The sequence below is a fragment of the Miniopterus natalensis genome, chromosome 18 (assembly GCF_054644295.1).
Source record: "Miniopterus natalensis isolate mMinNat1 chromosome 18, mMinNat1.hap1, whole genome shotgun sequence".
NCBI classification, from domain to species: domain Eukaryota; kingdom Metazoa; phylum Chordata; class Mammalia; order Chiroptera; family Miniopteridae; genus Miniopterus; species Miniopterus natalensis.
In genome coordinates this window covers 26,514,910-26,537,518 of record NC_142098.1, presented here as the reverse complement: position 1 = coordinate 26,537,518, position 22,609 = coordinate 26,514,910, and the positions used below count along the sequence as shown (strand labels likewise).

Here is a 22,609-nt window from a genome sequence, read left to right as displayed (position 1 = left end):
AATGCTGATAGGTGTGGGGTTCTCTTTTGGGATGACAAAAGTGTTTGGAGCTAGCTAGATAATAGTGATGGTTGCACAACTCTGTGACTATACTAAAAACCACCGAATTATTTGCTTAAAAAGGGTGAATTTATGGTCCATGAATTATATTTAAATAATAATAAAAATAAAGAATTAGCCAATCCTGTTTTGAATGCCAAGTTAAGGTTGTAGTGCAGGCAAAGCAGCCATTATCCTCCACCACCTGGTACCAAGGCACCCACCGCATGTTACTCAGCCTCCTCTGATGTTCCCAGTTGAATATGATAAAAGATGTTCTCCCTGCTTTTTTGACCTCAGATGTTTCAAAAGGGGCTATGATAGATCTTTGTTGTCTTTTGGATGTCTCTAGAAATTCTGAACCAGTAGGTGGACCCTTAACATGCTTAATTTGGCTAATAAGAAGGACTCAGGAATTAAGTATCCTAGCTAATAATTTCTTCTCTCTCTCTTTTTTTTAAACATGTTTTTATTGCTTTTAGAGAGGAAGGGAGAGAAAGAGAGAGAGAAACATCTATGTGAGGGAGAAACATTGATGGGCCACCTCTTGCACGCCTCCTGTTGGGGATTGAGCCGCAACCTGGGCATGTGCCCTGACCAGGAATTGAACCCGCAACATTTTTGGTGTATGGGGTGACGCTCCAACCAACTGATCCACCCTGGCAGGGCAGGTATACCACATTTTATTTATCAGTTGATGAACATTTGGGTTGTTTCTGCTTTTGGCTATTTTGAATAATCCTGCTATGAACATTCATGTACAAGTTTTTGTTTGGATACATGTTTTCAATTCTTTTGGGTATATACTTAGAAATGGAATTGCTGGGTCTTATGGTAATTCTGACTTTGCTTCTATGTAATGCCTATTTTTCTTTTTACATGGTTTGGAATGGTTTTACAGTTCAAGATATCTACCTTGAGCCTGGCTGGGCATGGCTCAGCGGTTTAGCATCCATCTAGGATCTAGGAGATTGCTGTTCGATTCCCGGTCAGGGCACATGCCTGGGTTGTGGACTCCATCCCCAGTAGGGGGTGTGCAGGAGGCAGCAGATCAATGACTCTCATCATTGATGTTTCTGCCTCTCCCTCTCTCTCTCCCTTCCTCTCTCTGAAATCAATAAAGATATATTAAAAAAAAAAAAAAAGATATCTACCTTGTAAGGTCAGATTGATATCCTGCTAATTGGACCTGGAAAGACAAAGCCCCACAGAATAACATAGATTATGATTAGCAAACTGTGGACTCTGAAAGACACTGGAGAAGGAAAACAAGGTGGTGTTATTGCTGTTTCTCCTACTTTCCCAGTTGGTTTCATTCTGAGCCTCCTTTAGAATTTATCTGATTGATTTTGTTTTGGTGCCATGAGATACATAGATCAAGAGGTTCCGTTTTTTTCCCATTTAGTGGGCCACGTAGGGCCTTGGAGTTTTATTCTCCTGGATTCTCTCGAGTTCGGACCAAAGGCTAAAAACAGCTAAAGCCCAGGAGAACAAGCCAGTTTAAAAACTACCCTTAGTCAAGTTGTCTCAGGAAAGAAAGAGTCCCAGTAGATATGAAGATTTTAAAGATTCTTTTATTTTTAAAGTCTATAAATAATGGATTTCCAGCTTTTAGTGCTTTAACCTCTGTTACTAAAAGCCCCTAGGCTTTAAGTATAATCATTAATCTTTCCTTCATTACTCAAGATAAGATCTTCCCCCCCCTTAAAATTATTGTTAAATTATGTAAAAGATCAAACATATGAAATGGTTCAGAGAATAGATAACAAACAGTCATAAAAACTACCATCTGGATTTAATGAATATTAACATTTTGCCATGTTTGCTTAGAACTTTTTTCTTTAAAAGATAAAATGTTGCAGATACAGTTGAAGTTCCCTTGGGCTCTGTCCTCACTCCAGTTCCCCTGCTCCACCCTCCAATTCCGTAGAGATAACTTCTGTTCTGAGTGGTGTGGTTCCTTCCCACCCATGCCTCTGTACTTTTATTTTATTTATGTGTGTCCACAAGTATATATGCAATTGTTTCTTGTAAGTTCAAGTGTGTGCCAATGGCATCATATTATACTTAGGCGACCACTTGCTTATTTATTTTAGCATATTAGTTTGGGATATGTACATATAGATGGAATTCATATATTTCAAGTACTATATAGCATTCCATTTTATATATATATCATGATTTGTCTGTTTCCTCATTGATGGGCATTTTGGTTGTTTACAAAATTTTGCTATTATAAACATTACGTGATGAACATCTTTGAATATGGCTTCTTTTGCATGGGTTGGAAGATTTTCCCCTGGCAAATACCTAGGAGTGTATTCCTGGGAGGTACAATATCTTGAACTCTACTGGTGGTTGCCAGGTACCATCAAATTGGCTTATGAGGCTTCTCACCAACACTTGCTGTTAGACTTCTCATCTCTTGCTAATCTGATTGATAGAGAGTTGATCTTTGTATTGCTTTACCAAAACAAATTTAGCCTAAGGGAGTCAAAACACCATCCTTTAAAATTTTAGAAAATAAATGCTCAAATTCATTCATTTGATAAATATTTATGGAGTTCTTGCTAAGGGCCAGACACCATTCTAGACAGTGCTACAGGGCTAACAGATGGGACACACATTTCAGTCCTCATGGAGCTTATATTATAGGGGAGAGACAAACACGATAAATCAATACAGTAGGAATCATGTCAGTGATAAATGCTAAGGAGGAAAAGTACCAGTGAAGGATGGGTACTAATGTGCAGAGAGGTGAGATAGATAGGGGTGGTCAAGGAAGGCCCCTTAAGAAGGCAACTTTGGAGTAAATGCCTGAAGGAGTAAGTGGGGGAATAAGCCATAAATGTGGACACCTGGGGAGAAAAAATTCTAGACAGAGGGGTAGAAGTCTGTTGAAGGAGCATGTCTGGCATGTTCAAGGCATTAGAAGAGGCCCGTGTAGCTTCACAGGAGAGAGTGAGCGGGGGAGAGAAATGGGAGATGAGATTAGAGAAGCATGTGGTGGTTGGGGGAGCATATCACTCAGGACCTCCAAGGCCATTTTAAGTCTTTGTCTTTTACTCTGAGGTAGACAGGAAGCCACTAGGTGGTTTTGAACAGCAGAATGATATGATCTGACGTGCATACTTAAAAAAAAAAAAATCACTCTGCTGAATTTAGAGATTAGACAGAAAGGGCAAAGGGTAAAAGCAGCAAACATAATGATTCAGGTGAGAGATCATGGTGCTTTTGATCAAGGTGGTGACAGTAGGGGTGGAGAGAAGTGTTTGAACTTGGACATATTTTAAAGGTAGAGCCAATAGCATTTATTCAGTGTGGGGTGTGAGAGGGAAAGGAGAAGCAAGAATGAGCCTTGGAGTTTTTTGTTTTTTTAATAAATCCTCACCCGAGGATATTTTTTCCATTTCTTTTCAGAGAGAGCGGAAGGGGGAGAGAGAGAAACATTGATGTGAGAGACACTTCGATTGGTTGCCTCCTGCACGTGCCCTGACCGGGGCCGGGGATCGAGCCTGTGACTGAGGTACGTGCCCTTGACCAGAGTCAAACCTGAAACCCTTCAGTCCGTGGGCTCACACTCTGACCACTGAGCTAAACCGGCTGGGGCGAGCCTTAGAGCTTTGACCTCAGCCACTCGATGGAAGGAGTTGTCATTGGCTGAGGAACAGGTTTTGAGGGAAGGGGTGTGAGTTGAGGAATATCAGATTCAGTTTTGTGAATAGACAAAGAGGGTCTGAGGTTCAAGGATGAGGTTTCTCTTGGACACACCCCACTGGGATTGTCCACAAATAGGTGGTATTTAAAGCCATGAGACAGGGTGAGATAACCAAGAGAAGAGGTGTCAGGCCTGAGCTATGGGACACTGATGGTTAGAGACTGAGGAGGGGACAAGGAGCAGCCTGAGAGGCAGGAGGAAAAGCAGGCAGGTGTGTTCTGGAGGGCAAGGGAAGAAAGCATTTCAAGGAAGAAAGGTAGGTGATCAGTGTGTCAGATGCTGTCATGTAAGAGGACAGACTTCACCATTGTGTCTAATAATGTAGCGGTCTGGTCTCTAGAGATCTCGGTCAGAGCAGTGTCAGCATTGTATTCCTTTTGTTCTAGATAACATTTCAGAGGGTTCCACTGCTGTTCCCCAAGGAAGATGGAAGTGTAATGCCTGTATGGAATAGTCCAGAAAAAACTAGTCACTTTAAACTTTTTTGGACTGGATATATCTTATAAATAACGCAAATTCTTTTTTTGAGGGGGGCAAAAAATTATTTCACTCTGGCTATGAAAAATTAATGTCACTTAGCTGTAGCTACGTTTAATTCTCATTCTTAGAGTAATATTGTGAGTTAATAACCATGTTTTAAAGCTGAACAACTCTTCAAGATAGGAGGTTAGGAGGAGAGCTCAGATGTAAATAGGATGGAGGAAGGTATTAATGATGTTAAATACAATAGGAATTTTATATGTTTTTACAGCAGCAGTTCTCAAGTGTGGTCCTCAGACCCTGGTGGCCCCTTGAGACTCTTAGGGTTTTGCAAGATCAAAGCTATTTTTACAATAACTTTGTTTTCCTTTTTCACTATGGTCATATTTGCACCAATGATGTAAAAAACGAAGGTGACTAAAGCTACTGGTGCCATAGCTTGAATCAGGGCAGTGCTGCCACTCTGTGCTGTTGTCATTGTGTTCTTCACCACAGCACATGCAATAAAAAGAAGAGAGAAAGCCTATTTCACTTAAAGAATGTGTTTGATGAAGCAGTACAAATTAATTTTATTAAGTCTTGACTCTTGAGCACATATCTCTTTAATACTCTGTGTGATGAAATGGGACGTGCCTGGAGCACGTCTGCTGCATCCTGAGGTATGCAGGTTGTGTTGAGAAAAAGCACTTGTGTGATTGTTTGAATTGAGAGCTGAATTAGTTTTTTCATGAAATACCATTTTTTACTTAAACTAACAGACCAACTGAAGTTACTAGATATGAGTATTTGGCAGTGTTTTATTGAAAATGAATGAAGTGAGCCTGTCACATCAAGGAAAACAACTGACAGTATCTGTTGCCAATGATAAAATATGAGTTTTTAAGTGAAAATTAGAATTTTGGAATACTTACATCTACCACCAAGAGCTGACAGCTTCCCAGTACTTAAAGGCTTGTCTGATAGGATCACTGGTGACATTCACAAATGTGATTTTTTTGATATTGTATAATGAAATGAATACAGTTTGATATTGTATAATGACATTTGAAATATCTGCATAACTCAGTGAACCAGCATTTTCTAAGTGACAGTTTACAATGTTGCAAAATCATATATTGAGTAAAAAGATCGATTCAAAGTACAAGATAGACTTCTAGCCAAGATGGAATGACAGGGATACCTTATGACTAATGACATCAAGTATCTTTTCATGTGCTTATTGGCCATTTGTATGTATATCTTCTTTGGATAACTCTTTATTTAGATCTTTTGTCCATGAAACAAATTAAATGATGATGATTTTTTATTATTGAACTGTGACTTTCTTTTTGGAGATGTTATATTAGGCTCTCCCTCCTCCAGACTTTGATATAATAGTGGTTTTCTTAGGCTATTCAAGACCTATTCAGGTTCATTAGTCATTATTTTTCAGACACACACTACTCTGCTGGAAATAGCATGGTCACAGTTCCTTTGAGGCTTATATTTTCTTCCTTCTGTCTCTTTAAACTCAGATATTAAAATTGGTCCAGTTCCCAAGTCTCTTATCAGATATTCTCTAAACCTACTTCTGTGTTTGTCTTGCAGTTTCCTGGTGATGACATGGCATCTGCCAGCTCCAGCCGGGCAGGAGTGGCCCTGCCTTTTGAGAAGTCTCAGCTTACTTTGAAAGGTGAGTGGCACTGTGTGAAGTGGTAGTCATTTGAGGTCCAGCCCAGTCTGTGGGGAAGAGGTAGAATTATACCACACCTTGGTCTGGAGAGCCAAATTCTGTGAAATGGCTTATGAGTGTAACTGTTCATTCTCATCGAGTTGTCACATTATAGCTGGAATTCTTTTTTGTTTTTTTAAAAAGATTTTTTAAATTGATTTTTAGAGACAGAGAAAGGGAGAGGGAGAGTGAGAAACATCAATGTGAAAGTGAGGCATTGATTGGCTGCCTCTTGCATGCCCCCACCAGGGATCGAGCTGCGCAACTTGGGCCTTTGCCCTGACCTGGAATTGAACCAGCAACCATGGGACGATGCCCAGCCAACCGAGCCACACTGGCCAGGACTGTAGCTGGAATTTTTTGGCAAAAAATATCTAAAATGGTGATTTCTTCATGCGCTAGGGCTCTTTTCTATCTACACTCATTCCCTAGGTGATCTCATGCAACCTCCTAGCTTTAAATGCCACCATTATAAAATCATTGCCACATTTGTATCTCTAGTTTGACTTTTCCTGTGAACTCCAATAGCCCACTTGTTTATCTCCACTTGAATGTTTAGTAATCACCTAACAATGTGACATGTATGGAACTAAGCTCTGGATTTCCCCCCACATATCCTGTGTTCAACTAGTCAGCAAATCTGGTTGTATCGATCTTCAAAATGCATCCAGCCTTCAGCCACTTCTCACCATCCCCACCGTCCCACAGGCTGCTACCATCTCAGCCCTGGGTTAAAGCCTTCCTGCTTCTGCCCTTTGCTCTCTTTCATTCTGTTGGTCACACAGCAGCTAGTGCTCTCGCTAAAATGTAAGCTAGCTATTGTCAGTCCTTTTCTCAAACACAAGGGCTTTCCATCTCACTTAGAGTAGAAGCAGTAGATCCCACATGATATCCCCCACACACCCCAGTTTCTCATCTCCTGTTACTCTTCCACAGTTACTCATCTCTAGCCTCATGGCCTCTTTGCTATTCATTGATTACCAGGCACATTCCTACATCTGGGCCTGTGCACCTGAAATCTGTATAATTTTGGTAACTGGTGTCAACCCAATAAATTCAATAAAAAGGAAAAAAGGTCACCCTGGTCATCCTGATCTCCCCATCTAAAGCCTCCCCTACCCCCACCCCCAACTTCCTTGCTTCTAGTCCCTTCCCTGCTTTGTAGTTTTTTTCTCAGCCCTTGTTGCTATTTAACGCAATACGTACTTTTATGTACTTCATTTATTGACTGTCTCCTTCAATAGAATGTAAGCACCGTGATAACAGGGCTTTTTGTCTGTTTGTTTACTTTTGATACCTCCATGACTAGAAGAATTACCATATATTACGCCCTCAGTAAAAATTGCCCGCATGAAAGACTTGCTTCAGAAGCTTTAGCTCTGTAGCAGAGTCACGGACTGAGAGATGCGGGGGATGCTGGATCAGCACTCCGTATCTGAGCTCAGGCTGCTCCACATGGTCATCCCAAGGCAAACTTGTGTCTCTTGTCAATGTTTTTCATTATTATTTTTGAAATATAAATGCTACTCATTTACTTAATATATTCACATACTTCATCATCTTTATTTCCTTCAGCCCTTCAGTGGCCCTGCTTGGAGGAAACCAGCATTATCCCTTTCTTTTTGTGTCCCTTCCAAGATCCATCAGAGGGGATGAATTTTTGTAATTTTGAGAGCTAGGTGACCTTCCTTGGGAGGAATACTCTTCTAGCAGCATATGAGTGTGCCTCTTTCCCCCTATCTTTACCAACACAGTGTGTTGTCAGACTTTTCTCTTTGCCAGCCTGAAAGGTAAAAAGTTGTTTTCTCAACATAGTTTTATTGTGGGTTCCTTTACTGATAGCGATGTATATAGCATCTTATCATACATTTAGGGGAAATTTGTATTTTCTTTTCTGTGGATTGCCTGTTCATTGTCTTTGCCTGTTATTGAGTTATTGATCTTTAAAAAATAGTCATGTTACATTTTAATTATTTTTCTTGGCATTCATTGCTGCACTGCTCCAGCACTCTTGGGGAAGAAGAGGATTATGGTGAACTGATAGGGTTTTGAATTTGGGACTATAGCCTTTACTGCCTTACCTGAAAATTAACTATCCTCCGTTAAACAGAATCCTGCCCATGGAACCTGGTGACATCCTGAGGTCCCTATTTTGGGCCCATATTATTGAGGAACATCCACTGACTTCTAACAGAATTCCCCATTGCCTTTCTTCAATGTGAAGTTCTTTACTAGTGTGGAAAGAGCTAGCTTGATAATCTAGGTGCTTCTCATTATATATGCATTTAATCTATAGAGATTTGATACTCCCATCCAGGAAAATGGTGGGGGAGAAAGAGAAGGAAACACACAACAATTTAAATAGTGTGGGTGCGTCTTCCTCCCCTGCATATACTGTGGGTGGGTCTTCCTCCCCTACATATACTGTGGGTGGGTCTTTTTTCCCTGCATATAGTATGGGTGGGTCTTCCTTCCCTGCATATACTGTGGGTGGGTCTTCCTCCTCTGCATATAGTGTGGGTGGGTCTTCCTTCCCTGCATATACTGTGGGTGGGTCTTCCTCCTCTGCATATACTGTGGGTGGGTCTTCCTCCCCTGCATATAGTGTGGGTGGGTCTTCCTTCCCTGCATATAGTATGGGTGGGTCTTCCTCCCCTGCATATAGTGTGGGTGGGTCTTCCTCCTCTGCATATACTGTGGGTGGGTCTTCCTCCTATGCATTTCATTGATAGAGCCTACAGTGTAATTTTGGAGATGTTGCTCTGCTGTTCCCTCTCTTTGTCTCTGTACCCTTGTGCTTCTTCATAGTGTAATCTTTGAGTTTTGAGCTATACTTTTTGAATACATCAAGGCCCTTAAACATAGGCAACTATTTTATCTGATATTTAACTTTAGAAACACTGAAAAACAAAGCACCGCAAAGCAAAAAACTCTTTGAAACTTATTGAAAGATAAAATGCCAGGTTAGATTCTGGTGCCTTCCTAAGAGCTTTTCAAGGGTTTAATTTTGGCCATATGTGATTTTTGCCTTATTTGTTGACCTTAAAAGCTAAATTCTATGTGAAGATGTGATTCCATGTAGAAGAGACTGGCATTTATATTTCATTCAGTAAGTAAACTTTGTAGATAAACTTGCTTGTATTTTGATGCCTTTATTTTGGCTTGTCTTTTAGAAAAAGAAGCATTCAACATATCACCCTGCTGCTTAATTATAAATTAGAGGGGAAAATGTTTCTTTAAGTAGAGAGACCTGGCAGACCCCACATTAACCAAGGGATCAAACTTAGCATCCCCAATAGGACACCCTGGTGTGTGCATAAGTATACAATGTAACCTATGTAGTATTCTTGACAAAAATGTTCAATGTGCATCTAATCATGAGGGAAACAATCAGAAAAATGCAGAATTTGGCATATTCTAGATGACAGCTGGTGAAAGTCTTTAAAAATCATTGTCACAGAAAAAGAAGGGATAGCGTTCTAACTTTGAAAAGGTTAAGGAGACAGCAACCAAATGCAATGTGCTCATCTTGATTGGATCCTGGATGGGGGAAAAATGGTATAAAAATATGTTTGGAACAATTGAGGAAATTTGGATATAGAATGAATATTGGAATTGATAGGGGGAATAACTGAATTTTTTTAGGTATAATGGTGGTGTGGTTAGGTGAAAGTAATGTCTTTATTTTCAGGAGTTGCATTCTGAAAGTATTTAGGGCTGCATTCTCATGATGTCTACAATTTACTTTAAATAGTTTATCAGAAAAAAAGTATGTGGATATAGAGATACACACACAAATGTAGACATAAATATCATGTATTTATATTCTGTGAGGTCCAATAGGGTAGCTACTATAGCCCCCTGGAAACTTACATTAAATGTAAATTAATTAAATTAAATTTACAATTCAAGTCCTCAGTTGCACCAGCCACATTTCAAGTGCTTAATAGCCACTTGTAGCATATGGCAATGCATTGGATAGCGCTGGTGTAGAACATTTTCATGATCACAGAAGTTCTCTTGAATAGCACTCATATAAACACGCACATAGAGGGAAAAAAGCAAGTGTGGCAGAATGATAACTGGTGAAGAGCATACAATTATTCTATTCTTTCAACTTTTCTATAGATTGGGAACTTCAAAATAAGACTAACTAACTGCAACATGTGATCCTAGATTGGACTAGAAAAAAACTCCCTTTTCTCTTTTGCTATAACGGGCTTTGACAGGACAATTGGCAAAATTTGAACAAGGTCTGTCCATTAGATAATAGTATTAAAGAATGCTGAATTTGCCAGTGTTGATATTATGCTATGGTTATATTAGAAAGTGTCTTTGTTTTTAGAAACACACACTGAAGTATTTAGGAGTAAAGGACACAGCATCTACAACTCATCCGCAGAGCTTCAGGGAGAAATGTGTGTGTGTGTAGAGAAAGTCAGGGGAGAGACAGAAAATAATAAAGCAAACAGAGTAAAAAGTTAATATTTGGTGACCGGGTGAGAGGTTTATAAAAATTCTTTATATTGTTCTTGTAACCTTTCTAAAAACTCTGCTGAAATTATGTAAAAATTAAAAAAAAAAAAAGGAAAAGGTAGGGAAAACCCATGGGAAAAAGCTAGAGGACAAAAGAGGGAAACATCACGGCAGGGTTCAAAGAACTGGCCTGGGAGCCGGGAGCCGGGAGCCTTGAATTTAGGCTTAGCTCTGGCTTTGACTAGCTCTAGGATTTTCAATGTGGTATTTCACCTCCCTGGATCTTAGTTTGCCAAATTATTAAGTAAGAGGTTTGAACTGTCCTCTTCAAAGAAACTGTCCAGTTCAAAATTATAGGACTCTATTTATTGACTTATTTTTATTTTTAGTTAAGGGCCTGCATGCATAGCTTCTCTTACACCACCAGGTGGCCTCAGTTAACCTTGGTCTATGTGTAAAGTATTTCATTTTTCTACTCTGGGCCCCTACTTTTTTTTTCATTGTACTATCCCTTGTTGCTCTGGAATCTTAGCCACAACTTTTGATATTGTTGTTCTTTGACTTTCTCTCTGCTCTTCTTTTGGGCCTGAAGAAGAGAGCTTTTGCTAAAAAAGATGTAGAAGTGGGTTTGTCCTTTGCCAGATTGTGGCCCCTTACAGGTCTGCCACATCTCAGAAGGGCCTGGGGGGGAGAGGTTTGCTTACTCTTGACAGAGGGGAGCTCAGAGTAGGACAGTCTTGCCATCATGGGTAAGGAATGTCTATAACATACTCTGATTTGGGGCATAGGATTGAAGACATCTAGATGTGTTTCATCCTAACAACCTGGAGTTTCCACCGTAGCTAATATGTGCTCTAAGAAGAGCTTGTCTAGCTTTGGGCAGATACTTGCTTTGCTTGTGCTCTCTGAGTCCCTGGCTTGCTGGTGCCAAGCGAACATCAGAAACACTGCCACATGAAGAGGAAATGCAAATGGTTAACAAGCACATGGAAAAAATATTCAGTCTCACTGGTAATTTAAGGAAAGCATTAGAACAAATAAGCAAAGGCTGGTAATGGCACACACAGCATGGTGTAATCGGGCTGCCCAGTTGCACATCCTGGCTCAAAGCTCCCTGGCTCTGTAGCCTGGGGCAGTGACCTAGCTTCCTCAAGCCTGTTTCCTCCTGGGTGAAATGGGGGTGATGATATATTCCCTGCCTCATGGGTTTGTTGTGAGGATTCTGTTAGAAAATGTATGCATAGCATAGTATCTGTAAAAAGTACTCAGTAAATTTTAGCTATTATCTTTACACCAATTTTAAAATTTTGTTTACATGATATTTGCAAAGAATGAAAAAACATTGTATTCAGTGTTATGCAGTGTTTGGTGAAATGGAGATATTCCTCTAGCACTCACAGGCATCTACATAGGTTTACCCTTTTTGGAAAGGAATTAAGCTGTTTTAAGAACTTTAAAAATGTTTATATCCTTTGCAGGAATACTCAGAAATGCAAGAAAATACTGTATATACATTTTTTCAGAGCAAAAAATTGGAAGTAATTTATTCATCCATGAAAGAACAGTTATCTAAATTATGGCATATTGTTATAATGGGCTTATATTACAGCCTTTTAAAATGGATTTTGAGAAGAGAAGAATTTTCAGAGAATTAGGGACATAAAGGATGAAAGTCTAGAAAGTGTGAATTTACCAACATCTTGTTTTTAGGTTAGGAGTGATTTTTGTTTCTTATGCTTTGTATTTTTTTGTGTCCTCACATTTTAAAAAATAAGTCTTCTTAGAATCAGGAAAAAACAAATTTTATTTTTTGAAAGAAGCAGCAAACAAGAGTGAGACCAGCTGCCACATGGGGGCAGCTGGGAGCCCTCTGTCTCATCCTTGACTTTTTCTTTCTTTCTCATCCAGTGGTGTCAGCAAAGCCCAAGGTGCATAATCGCCAACCTCGAATTAACTCATTTGTGGAGGTGGCAGTGGATGGGCTCCCCAGTGAGACCAAGAAGACCGGGAAGCGAATCGGGAGCTCTGAGCTTCTCTGGAATGAGATCATCATTTTGTAAGAGAAAGTCCCTTCTCTTTGAATGCAGCAACATGGGGAAAGAGAAGGCGCCCCAAGGGGGTTGTGGTGGGAGATCCAGGTGTCCCGTGGAGCCTCTGACTCTTCTGCCTTTGGTACCCGAGGTGCCTCTCTTTAAGTGTTTCCACACCACTGAGCTCATAAGTGTTCATTATTAGCTAGATGGTTACAGGGTCAGCCGTGGGGGGGAAGAGGTTATGTGAGTGCCTTCCTGTTTGGGGTCCCTCCCCCCCAGTTGTCAGCGATACCTGTTTTCTTCTAAGGCATTAAGAGTGGCTGACCTGCTTGGATGTGATGAATCAAGTATTTGTTTTCCAGGAATGTCACGGCCCAGAGTCATTTAGATTTGAAGGTCTGGAGCTGCCATACCTTAAGAAATGAACTGCTAGGCACCGCCTCTGTCAACCTCTCCAATGTCCTGAAGAACAATGGGGGCAAAAGTACGTATGGCTGATGTGATTCATTTACTCGAGTGGGGGGAAGCATTTGCAGGCATGGATTTCTCTCAACATGGCCAGTAAAGCTGGTGATGTCGTTTCCTCCAGGACCAGGGGCTGCAGTGACTTGCTCCCCACGGATGCTGTCCGTGGAGTTTTAGGAAGGCTGAATGCTTCTTTCTGCAGAATTCAGCCCCCTTTTCCAGGGGCCATAGTGGTGGGATGCAGCTCTGTGTCCCCTTGATCCTTCAGAAGGATCAGTGTTTTTCCTCTGCCTTTGGCCCTCTTTTCCCCAGCCAGGAGATGTGGGACATGTAAAATCAAACTGTCCAATACCTCCAGTCTACACCGTTGCTTTCCTAGTCTGAGTCCTGGAACAGAACAAAGCCACTGCATGTGTGGGTGTGTGCGTGTTGGTGTGGGATGTTGTTACAAATAGTGCCCTGTGCTTAGCAGGCGCTCAATAAACATTTATTGGATGTTAGACTGTGATGGAAGCTCTATCATAATTATTCAGGGTACCTCTGCTGCATGGAAATCTAAACCCTAACATCTATTTATTGTTGTTTGTGGTTAGTGGCATAACCGTGGCTGTGGTATCTGAACCCTCCCTCATAAAAGCCTCTATTCAGAGCAGTACCATATGTGGTGAGGGAATGGCACAGAAAGAAAGGCTCCTTTTTCTCTTGAAGCTGCTGTCTAGAAAATATTTTCTGAAAGTGGATTTAGCTTAAGAGAGGTGTGGGGGTGGGGAGTGTTGAGTCCCAGGGAGAGTGCTGCACTGATTCCAGTCCTTTTTTCTGAGCCTGCCCTTTCTGATGGGCCACTCCGGTGGGGTTGGAGGCTCCCCTGGGTCTTTCTTCCCTGTTGGGCACACAGAGATGTGGTGAACCCACCTTGGCTGTGGGAAATGCTTAAAACCAGGCATATGTCTCTATTTTAATTCTTCAGGGAACTCCCTGATGCTCTGTTTTATGAGTTGGTTTTTATTTTCCCAAACTTTAGGCTGCCTTTTATGATTTGATTCTCAAGTTGTATTATATGTATTATGTCATTTGGAAATATAATTGTGGGCAACCAACACGCATGTCCTTTTCTTTCCTTCTTCATTTGTCCAGTCTACATCCTTTTGCTTTCGATTATAAAAGTAATTGTAGAAAACCTAGGAATTACAGAAAGGCACACAGGCACACAAAGAAAATAAAATTCTCCCGGAAGCACAGCACCTAGTGATAATTATTAACATTTTGATACATACCTTCCTGAGCTTTTCCTGTGTGCAAATATATATTAATATTTAAGATGGCAGTGAAACAAAATTGTGATCATAGACGAACATAATATTTTGCAGCATGTCTTTTTCTCTTGAAAATGTATCAAGTATCTTTATATATTTATTTCTAATTATTATAAAATATACATAACGTCGAGTTTACCATCTTAACCATTCTTAAGTGTACAGTTCGGTGGCATTAAGTACATTCACATTGTCGTGCCGCCATCACCACCATCCATCTCCAGAACTTTTTCTTCTTCCCAAACTCAAACTCTGTACCCATTAAACACCAACTTCCCTTTTCCTCCCTTTTCTCAACACCCCATTATTCTGTGTTCTGTCTCTATGACTCTGACTACTCTAGGTACCTCATATAAGTGGAATCTTACAGTATTTGCTTTTTGTGACAGGCTTATTATACTTAGCATAAGGTCCTCAAGGCTCAGTGATATTGTAGCATGTATCAGAATCTCCTTTTTAAAGCCTAAGTAATATTCCATTGTATGAATATACCACATTTTGTTTATGCACCCGTTCAAGGACACATACTCAGAAGTAGAATTACTGGATCATGTGTTATTTTTACTTTTAAGTTTTTGAGGAACCACTATACTTTTTTCCATAGCCGCTGAACCATAAAATATATCAAAATAGCTTTAATTTTTCTTCCAAAATTCAATTTTTCATGACTGCCTGGTAATAGTCCATCAGATGGCTGTGTAAAAAATTGAACATTTGGATAGATTTCAGTATTTCACACATCACAAATAATGCTATGATAGACTTGAAAGTTTTAAAATCTTTGTGCCCATTTAAAATTTGCTTGAGATAAATGAGTGAACATGAACTTACTGGGTTTAAACATTTTTCATGGTTTTTGACACATATTCCAAGATTACCCTCCAGAAATGTTCTACCAATTAAACCCTTACAATAGCAGTAGCTGAGATGGCTGGTTTCTATTGCACCTTAGCGTTTGTTGGATTCATTTGTAAGAAAAAGATTTTTTTGCCTATTTGATAATTAACATTATGCCAGATTTGCTCCATCCCTTTATTTTCTGGCTGTAGTGTTTTAAAGTAAATTCTAGATGGCTCAGCATTTTATCCTAGATTCTTCAGCATGCATCTCTTAAAAGCAGTACATTTTCTTACATAATTACCATACCATTATCGCACCTATCATTTTAACATGAATTCCTTATTATTACTTATCATCCAGTTTATATTCAATTTTATGATTTGTCTCAAAGTGTTGTTTAAAAACTGGTTTGCTTGAATCTGGATTTGGGCCAGGTGCTCTTGTTGCATTTGGTTATTTCTATGAAGTACTCCCACCTTCACTCTACCTTTTCTGTGATTTATTGAAGGCAATTCAATGTTTTAAAGTATGTGTATTGCCCATCCTTTGCTCATTTTTATATTGAAGTGTTCAGCTTTCACTTTTAGTTTTAAAAGAGCTCTTCATATGTGTTTAAAAATTTTTTTTAATTGATTCTTAGAGAGAGGAAGGGAGAGAGAGACAGAGAAACATTGATTGTTGTTTCCTTATGCATTCATTGGCTGATTCTTATATGGGTCCTGACTGGGGATCGAACCCACAACCTTGACTTATCAAGACGATGCTCTAACCAACTGAGCTACCTAAGCTCTTTATATGTTAAGGCCATCATTCTTTGTCTTATAATTTGTAAACATTTTTCCAGATTTTCATTTTCATTTTATTTTTTAATTTTTAAAAATATATCTTTATTGATTTCAGAGAAAGGAAAGGAGGGGGAGAGAAAGAGAGATAGAAACATCAATGATGAGAGAGTCATTGATCGGTTGCCTAGCCCGCGACCCAGGCATGTGCCCTGACCGGAAATTGAACCCTGATCGCCTGGATCCTAGGTCCATGCTCAACCACTGAGTCCTGCCCCGCCGGGCTTCATTTGCATTTTAGTTTTGTGGGTTTTCTTTTTCTTTTTCCAAAGAGGTGTTTTAAAGTTTTTGTAGTAAAATCTGTCACCCTTTGTGTTTTCAGCCTGTTCTTTCATTCTTTGAAACGCTTTCCCCATTCTGAGCTCAGGTACATAGTCATCGCTATTTTTCCTAGTTCATTGTGATTTTAGTTTGTCACGTTTTATTCTTCATCCAAACAAATTTATTTTTGTGCGCAGTGTAAGTAGGGAGTTGTTTAAGTTTTCCAAATAGTTAGCCGATGGCTTTAACCCTGCTTATTGAGCCACCCCTCTCTTTCCCCATTGATTTGATATACTACCTTCAGCATATATTAAAAACATATGTATACTTGGGCCTGTTTAGGGACTTGCCATTTCATTTGTTGTTTTAAAGTCACTCTGTCTTAGTTATTGTAACATTATAATATGTTTTAATATCTTATAGTTAAAGTCTCCTTATTTTTAAAAAAAAAAAATGTTTTTATTGATTTGAGAGAGAGAAAGAGAGAAAGAAACATCAATGTGAGAGAGAAACATCAACTGGCTGCCTCCCGACCAGGGAACGAACCCGAAACCCAGGTATATGCCCTGGCCAGGGATCGAACTGGCTACCTTAAATTATTTTGTCAAGTTTTTCCCTCTTTCTACTTTCCTCCCCTCAAATACCTTGAGATTCTATTAGAATCCTATCATTTGTAAAGTTCTTTTATGGAGAATTTCCATACCGATTCTTTTTACTCAGGAACGTGGATGTCTCTAAATTCATTAGGATCATTTTGAAGTTATCTTTAGGTAGACTCTTTTAATTTTAAAAATGATTTAGCTATTATTTTTAGTGGTATCTTTTCCTATAGTGTCTTCTAATCTAGTGTTTTTAGTATTGACTGTTAGTTTCTGTATTTTCTTTTATCTGTAAGTTGCTGAATTTTTAGTATAGGTTTAAATAGTTTCTTTTGACTTTCCTTGGGAGACATATATGTGGTTTCTAAGACTGATAATTTTGCTCATCTTATTAGGTAATTATGTCTTTTTCTTGTGAGTTGCTTTGCACACACTTTCCTGCTTTAGTGGTGCTGGAGCGGGTGTCCTGCCCTAATAACTATGCTGCTTGTGACTCTCCTCTGGGTGTAAGGTTAGGTGTTAGTAACCTGTCTTCTTGGTTTATTAATTGTTGTTTTTCTTTTAAAAATCAGGAATGGAGTTGAATTTTTAGCAAATAATCTTTTAAGCAACAATTTGGATAATTATATTATTTTTCTTCCTTCAGCTTATTATATTAATTTCCTAATAGTAACAATCTTAGAATTTCTAGAATGTACTTAATTGCTCATGCTAGATTATTTCTTGAAAGTTTTGTTAGAATTGCTTGTTAATATTTTATTTAGGGGATTTCCATCTATATTCATAAGTGGCGTTTGTCTGTAGTTTTGTACTATTTTTGTCAGCTTTGGAATTGAGGTTAAGCTAATTTTATACAGTAAGTTGAAGTGCTTTCCAACTTCGGGAACAGACTGTATAACGTGGGAATTATCTGTTCCATGAGTACAGGAAAGAGCTCACCCATAAAACCAACAGGGTCTGGCAGCTTTCTTTGAAATAATTCTTTGATGACTTTTTCAGTATTTTTCCCCATAATGATTGGTTTGTTCAACATTTCTGATTCATCTTGCATCAATTTTGTTAATTCATATATCCTGAGAAATTATTTCATGAGATTTTCAAATTTATTAATATAAAGATTTTAAATAGCATTCTCATTTTAAAAAATGTTTCTAATTTTTCTCACTTAAAATTTTTGGTATTTGTGTTTTTTCCCAGTGTTTTTCTTGACTAGCATAAATATTTTTGTTTTAACTTTTGCTTTTTAGTTGATTTTTTACAGGACAACTTCTTGATTTTCCATCAATTATACCATATTCTCTAATATTAATTTCCATTTTTAGCTTTAACTTTTTTCAACTATTTGCCCTTAGATCTGTTACATATCTTATTTATTCAGTCAGTCAGTAAGTCATTTATAGCTTTTGAATTGAAAGCTTAGTGCATTTATTCTTGTTTCTTCTAATGAAGACGTTGTTGTTTTTAGAGCTTAAAGTGAAAATGAGTTTATTAGTGAAGCAATGAGACAGAAAGTGGCTACTCCACAGACAGAGCAGCTCCCATTTAGCAGAATTTGCTTCCTTTATTGAGGTTCATTTAATGAGGGTGTAGTGTATTCATTAAGGGGGGGATATTCAGGCTCTTCCAGGGAAAGAAGGAGATTTCTCAGAGGAGCTCCCTCAGCCGTGTTGTGTCCTTATATGGGCTTTCCATTTCTGATCAAGGCATGAGGGCTGTGTTGTTTAGCATGCTAATATATTACGGTGAGCATATAATGAGGCTAGGGGTTACCATTAGGTGAAATTAGTTGCCATGTTGGATTGAGCTGATCTCTGCTGGTTTTAAGCCATAAATCCAGTGAGGGGTGGTCTTCCTCGAAAACATTGTTGCCTAGAACTTGCCTTTGACCCCCCCAATTCAATTTTTTTTCTTTTAAGGAAAAGTACACAAATGTTAAGTGATACACAGCCCAATGAATATTTATACATTTTTTTTCTGGAACACTCAGAAGTGATGTTGTGTCCTCAGTGCATCATATCAGGCACACAACTTTATTTCATTATTGATAACATTAATTTTGATCATTTGGTTAAAATGGTGTCTGCCAGGTTTCTACACTGTAAAATTACTATTTTCTCCTTATAACTAATAAGTAAATTATGGGGAGATACTTTGAGACTATGTAAATATCTGTTCTCATCACAACTTCACCTACTTGTTTTTGTACTCAATAATGTTCATGAATGGTTTTTTTCTGAATCAGTTATTACTGTGATGGTTGCAACCCCCCCAACACCAATTTTATCATTCCTTCCACTTTTATTAGTTGACGTACTACTACAAGGAAGTGCTTTGTCTTTTCCTTTGGGTATGCATGCATTATCAGTCTCAGCTCACAGATTCTTACTTTGTTCAGTGGATTATAATTTATTACTGCCATTACTTTGATGCTGAATTATCCTTGGTTTGACCAATGGGTGCCTCTTCAAGCTTGCTTCTGTATTCTTTTGACGTGTCCCCACCATATATTATTTTCCAAACGTAATCCAGCATAGGTAGAATTTACTGTATGAGAAAGGTGGCATTTAAAATCAGTAAAGATAAACAATGGCATTAGGACCATCAACTAACCCAGTGGATTTCAAAGTGTGGTATCCAGACCAGCAGCATGGTCCCCAGACCTGGAAACATATCAGAAATGTAAATTCAGAGTCCTTATCCCAGACCTGCAGAATCAGAAGTCTGGGTCCTGGTCTGTCTGGCCTGTGTTTTAACAAACCTTCCAGGGGCTTCTGGTGCATGCTCAAGCCTGAGAACCACTAAGCTGCCACTCGGGGAAAAAATAAAGTTAGATACCTTCCTTGTACCAACACTTGTGATGGTTTTCTTTATTTAGTTTGTCAAACATTTAACCCTTTCATCAATCTAGAGTTTTTTTTGGTATATGATGTGGGATAAGGATCTAGTTGTATTTTTTCCTGATAGATTTTACAGTCTCACTGTTTTCGTTGGAAGGTGTGGTACCATCATGTTGGACATATCTCTTCTCACTGCTCTTCTTCCAACCTTGGCTGTTGATCCTTAGTGTTTCCTGACAGACATTATATATATAGTATGCACATGTACACATACACACACACAGAAACATGTAAATATCTATTTCTATGTCTCTGTATTAAACACCATGAATTCATACTGAAACCTCTAATTCTAATTCACCTCCACAGGGTTCTTCCTAACCTTTCTTCATTCCGTATGAGAACCCTGGCTCTTAACGTCATCTATATAATTACTCATTTCCTCAGTTCTACAGTGTACAGCAGGTGGTGAGAATTGCTGTACCCATACTACTGTCATCAATGAAGTAGACTTCGAAAAGCCCCTTGTTTATGCTGCTTTCCATTTTCTCTGTATGTCTCTTTCCTTTCCCCATGTGCGTCTCCCAGATTAAAAAAACAAAAGAAAGTAAACAGCTCTCTCTTTATTTAAAAATCTTACAAGCAGAGTGTTCTGGCATTTTACGTGCCAAGAACAGATAGGCCAGTTGGGGGGGGGATGCGCACCGCCTCTCTCACTCCTGTAAGGATGGCGTGTTCTGCTTGAGGTGGGCTGTGCACCTCAAGGAGGCATGGCTGGCAGACAGTATGTGCATTTATTTTAAAGTAAACACACTGCTGTTTTTCCAGTTTTTCAACTGAAAGATAAATAAAACTACTGATCCTTGGAACTTGAGTCAGAGGGAGAAGAGGGAAAATGAAAAAAAATTGCTCTACAGTTAAAAACAGTTTTAAATTTGAAAAATTATTCACTTTTTTTAGCTGAGGAGGAGGTGGTCAAGGGACAAACGTGAAAGGCAGTATGTGACAATCCTGTAAGCTGGCAGGGAGATTATTTTGGACCTAGCTGCAAACTTGAGAAGGCCTGATGGTAGAAATCGCGAAACCAGTCATGAACAGCCAATTAGTTATTTGTATGAACCTGCTAAACCACGAGACCTAGTTATTTCAGTCTCGTGGAATGCTCACGGAAAATTTCTGAGAAATTTTCTCTTGTTCCCCAAATTGAAAATATTAATATCTTTTCTGGTTATAAAAGTAACATATGCTTCTAAAACGGAAAATATTATTGCAATTTTTCTGATTATTATTATTTCATGATTATTGAAAATAACAACAAAAATATCCTGAATGCTTCGTATGTATCCGGCACTGTTTTGTTGAATCCTTGATATATATTAAAGTTTACTCCTTCATACCTGTGAGATAGATTGTATCACCATCCCCTTTGCTGAGGAAATGCTGGCAGATGTTATATAATTCGTCCAAAACCACACAGTAGGTGGTCGCAGAGTTGGGATTTATCCTAGGCCATTTGGTCCCAGAGATTTTGCCTGTAACCTCTGCATATACTGTCTCCCAATGAAGGAGAAGGTTAAAATCCCTTGAAATTCTAGTTTTCAGAGCTAATCCTCTTAATATTTTGTTAGCTACCCACTAAGCTTTTTTTATTTTTATTTTTGTATGTAAATCATATATGTGTGTATGTGTATGTGTGTGTATATAACTTTTTTCCAAAGTGGAAACTCACTATACATATTGCTTTGTAACTTGCTTTTTTTTTAACCCAGTTTTTTCTTCCTCCGTAAAAGTAGATCATTTTAAATGGCTGTGATAACTTTTTTTTGGTATGAAAGCACTGTAGTTTAACCAATCTTTTATTGTTGGCTATTTCTACTTTTTTAGTATTATAAGCAAGACTTATAACACTAAATTATAAGACTTACAATTTTATAAATTAAATTTATTGGGGTAACATTGGTTAATAACATTAAATAAGTTTCAGGTGTACAGTTTTATAATACATCATCTGTGTATTGCATTGTGTGCTCACCACCCAAAGCCTAGTCTCCTTCTGTCACCATAGATTTGATCCCCTTTACCCTCTTCAACCTCCCGCCTTCCCCTCTGGTAACCGCCATACTGTTGTCTGTGTCTATAAGTTTGTTATTTGTTGCTTTCTGTTTATTTGTCTCACTTGTTGTCTTCTACAAGGTGAATGTCAGCCGCATGGGGGCAGGCACTGTTTGATTTTTGTTCACTCGTGTGCATCCTTCCAACCCTGTGCCTAGAACACATAGAAGACACTAATGTATAATATAATATAGTATAGTGTAGTATAGCAGAGTATAGTATAATATAATAGTGGCATATTATGTATATTATGTTGCATTAGATTAGCGAGGTGACATCTTGCCTTTTCTTGTGCATTAGGTTTCTGTGGCTAATGCCGTGGCTCAGGTCTGAGGCAGAGCTGGGACCAGGGCAGTGCTGGGTGGCCACTCTGGGGAGCCACTGGGTTGAGTCTGTCCCAGCCTCCAAATGTGAGCCTTTGTTTCGTTTTACCCCATCCGGTTGCAGTTACATCAGCGACTACTGTGTTCTTGATTGGCACCAGATGCCAGGCATTGAGATTTAGACCGTCTTTAATAGTCTCTGAAAAGCTCTCTGTATGTTGCTTTCCATCACCCTGCACCTCAGGCAGATAGGCCAAGCCAGAACCTCAAGGAATGCCCAAAGAAGCCAAGGCCACCCCCTCCCCGACCCACTGCCCAGCTTCTCAAAGGTACAGCCGGACCCAGTGCTCGGCTTTAGTGTCAGTGGAGAGCTGTTTGAAAGAAAAGGTCCTTTTAGCCAGGAGTCTCAAAAGTAAACACACAGGCCCCTGCAACGAATGTGAAAACAGATCTGCTCTCTGTGTCGCCGGCTGAGAGGCTGCCTTGTGAAACCTTACTTGAAGAAAGAAGAAAAGCTTTCTGTCAGGAATCCTTTCCCTGTACGTGGCTCCCTCTGTGTA

General features: G+C 39.1%; 1 protein-coding gene across 2 annotated transcripts in view; it reads left to right on the top strand.

Annotated features, from left to right (window-relative positions):
* Nucleotides 1-22,609, top strand: part of WWP2 (WW domain containing E3 ubiquitin protein ligase 2) — a 108,185-nt gene that overhangs the window by 5,619 nt on the left and 79,957 nt on the right. For both annotated transcript variants that reach the window (XM_087827490.1, XM_016200820.2), the window contains 3 exons: nt 5,825-5,909; nt 12,333-12,480; nt 12,820-12,941. In XM_087827490.1, coding sequence (XP_087683616.1) covers nt 5,840-5,909; nt 12,333-12,480; nt 12,820-12,941 — 340 coding nt within the window. In that variant the 5' untranslated portion in view covers nt 5,825-5,839. Of the gene's footprint in view, nt 1-5,824; nt 5,910-12,332; nt 12,481-12,819; nt 12,942-22,609 lie in introns of those variants that run through there.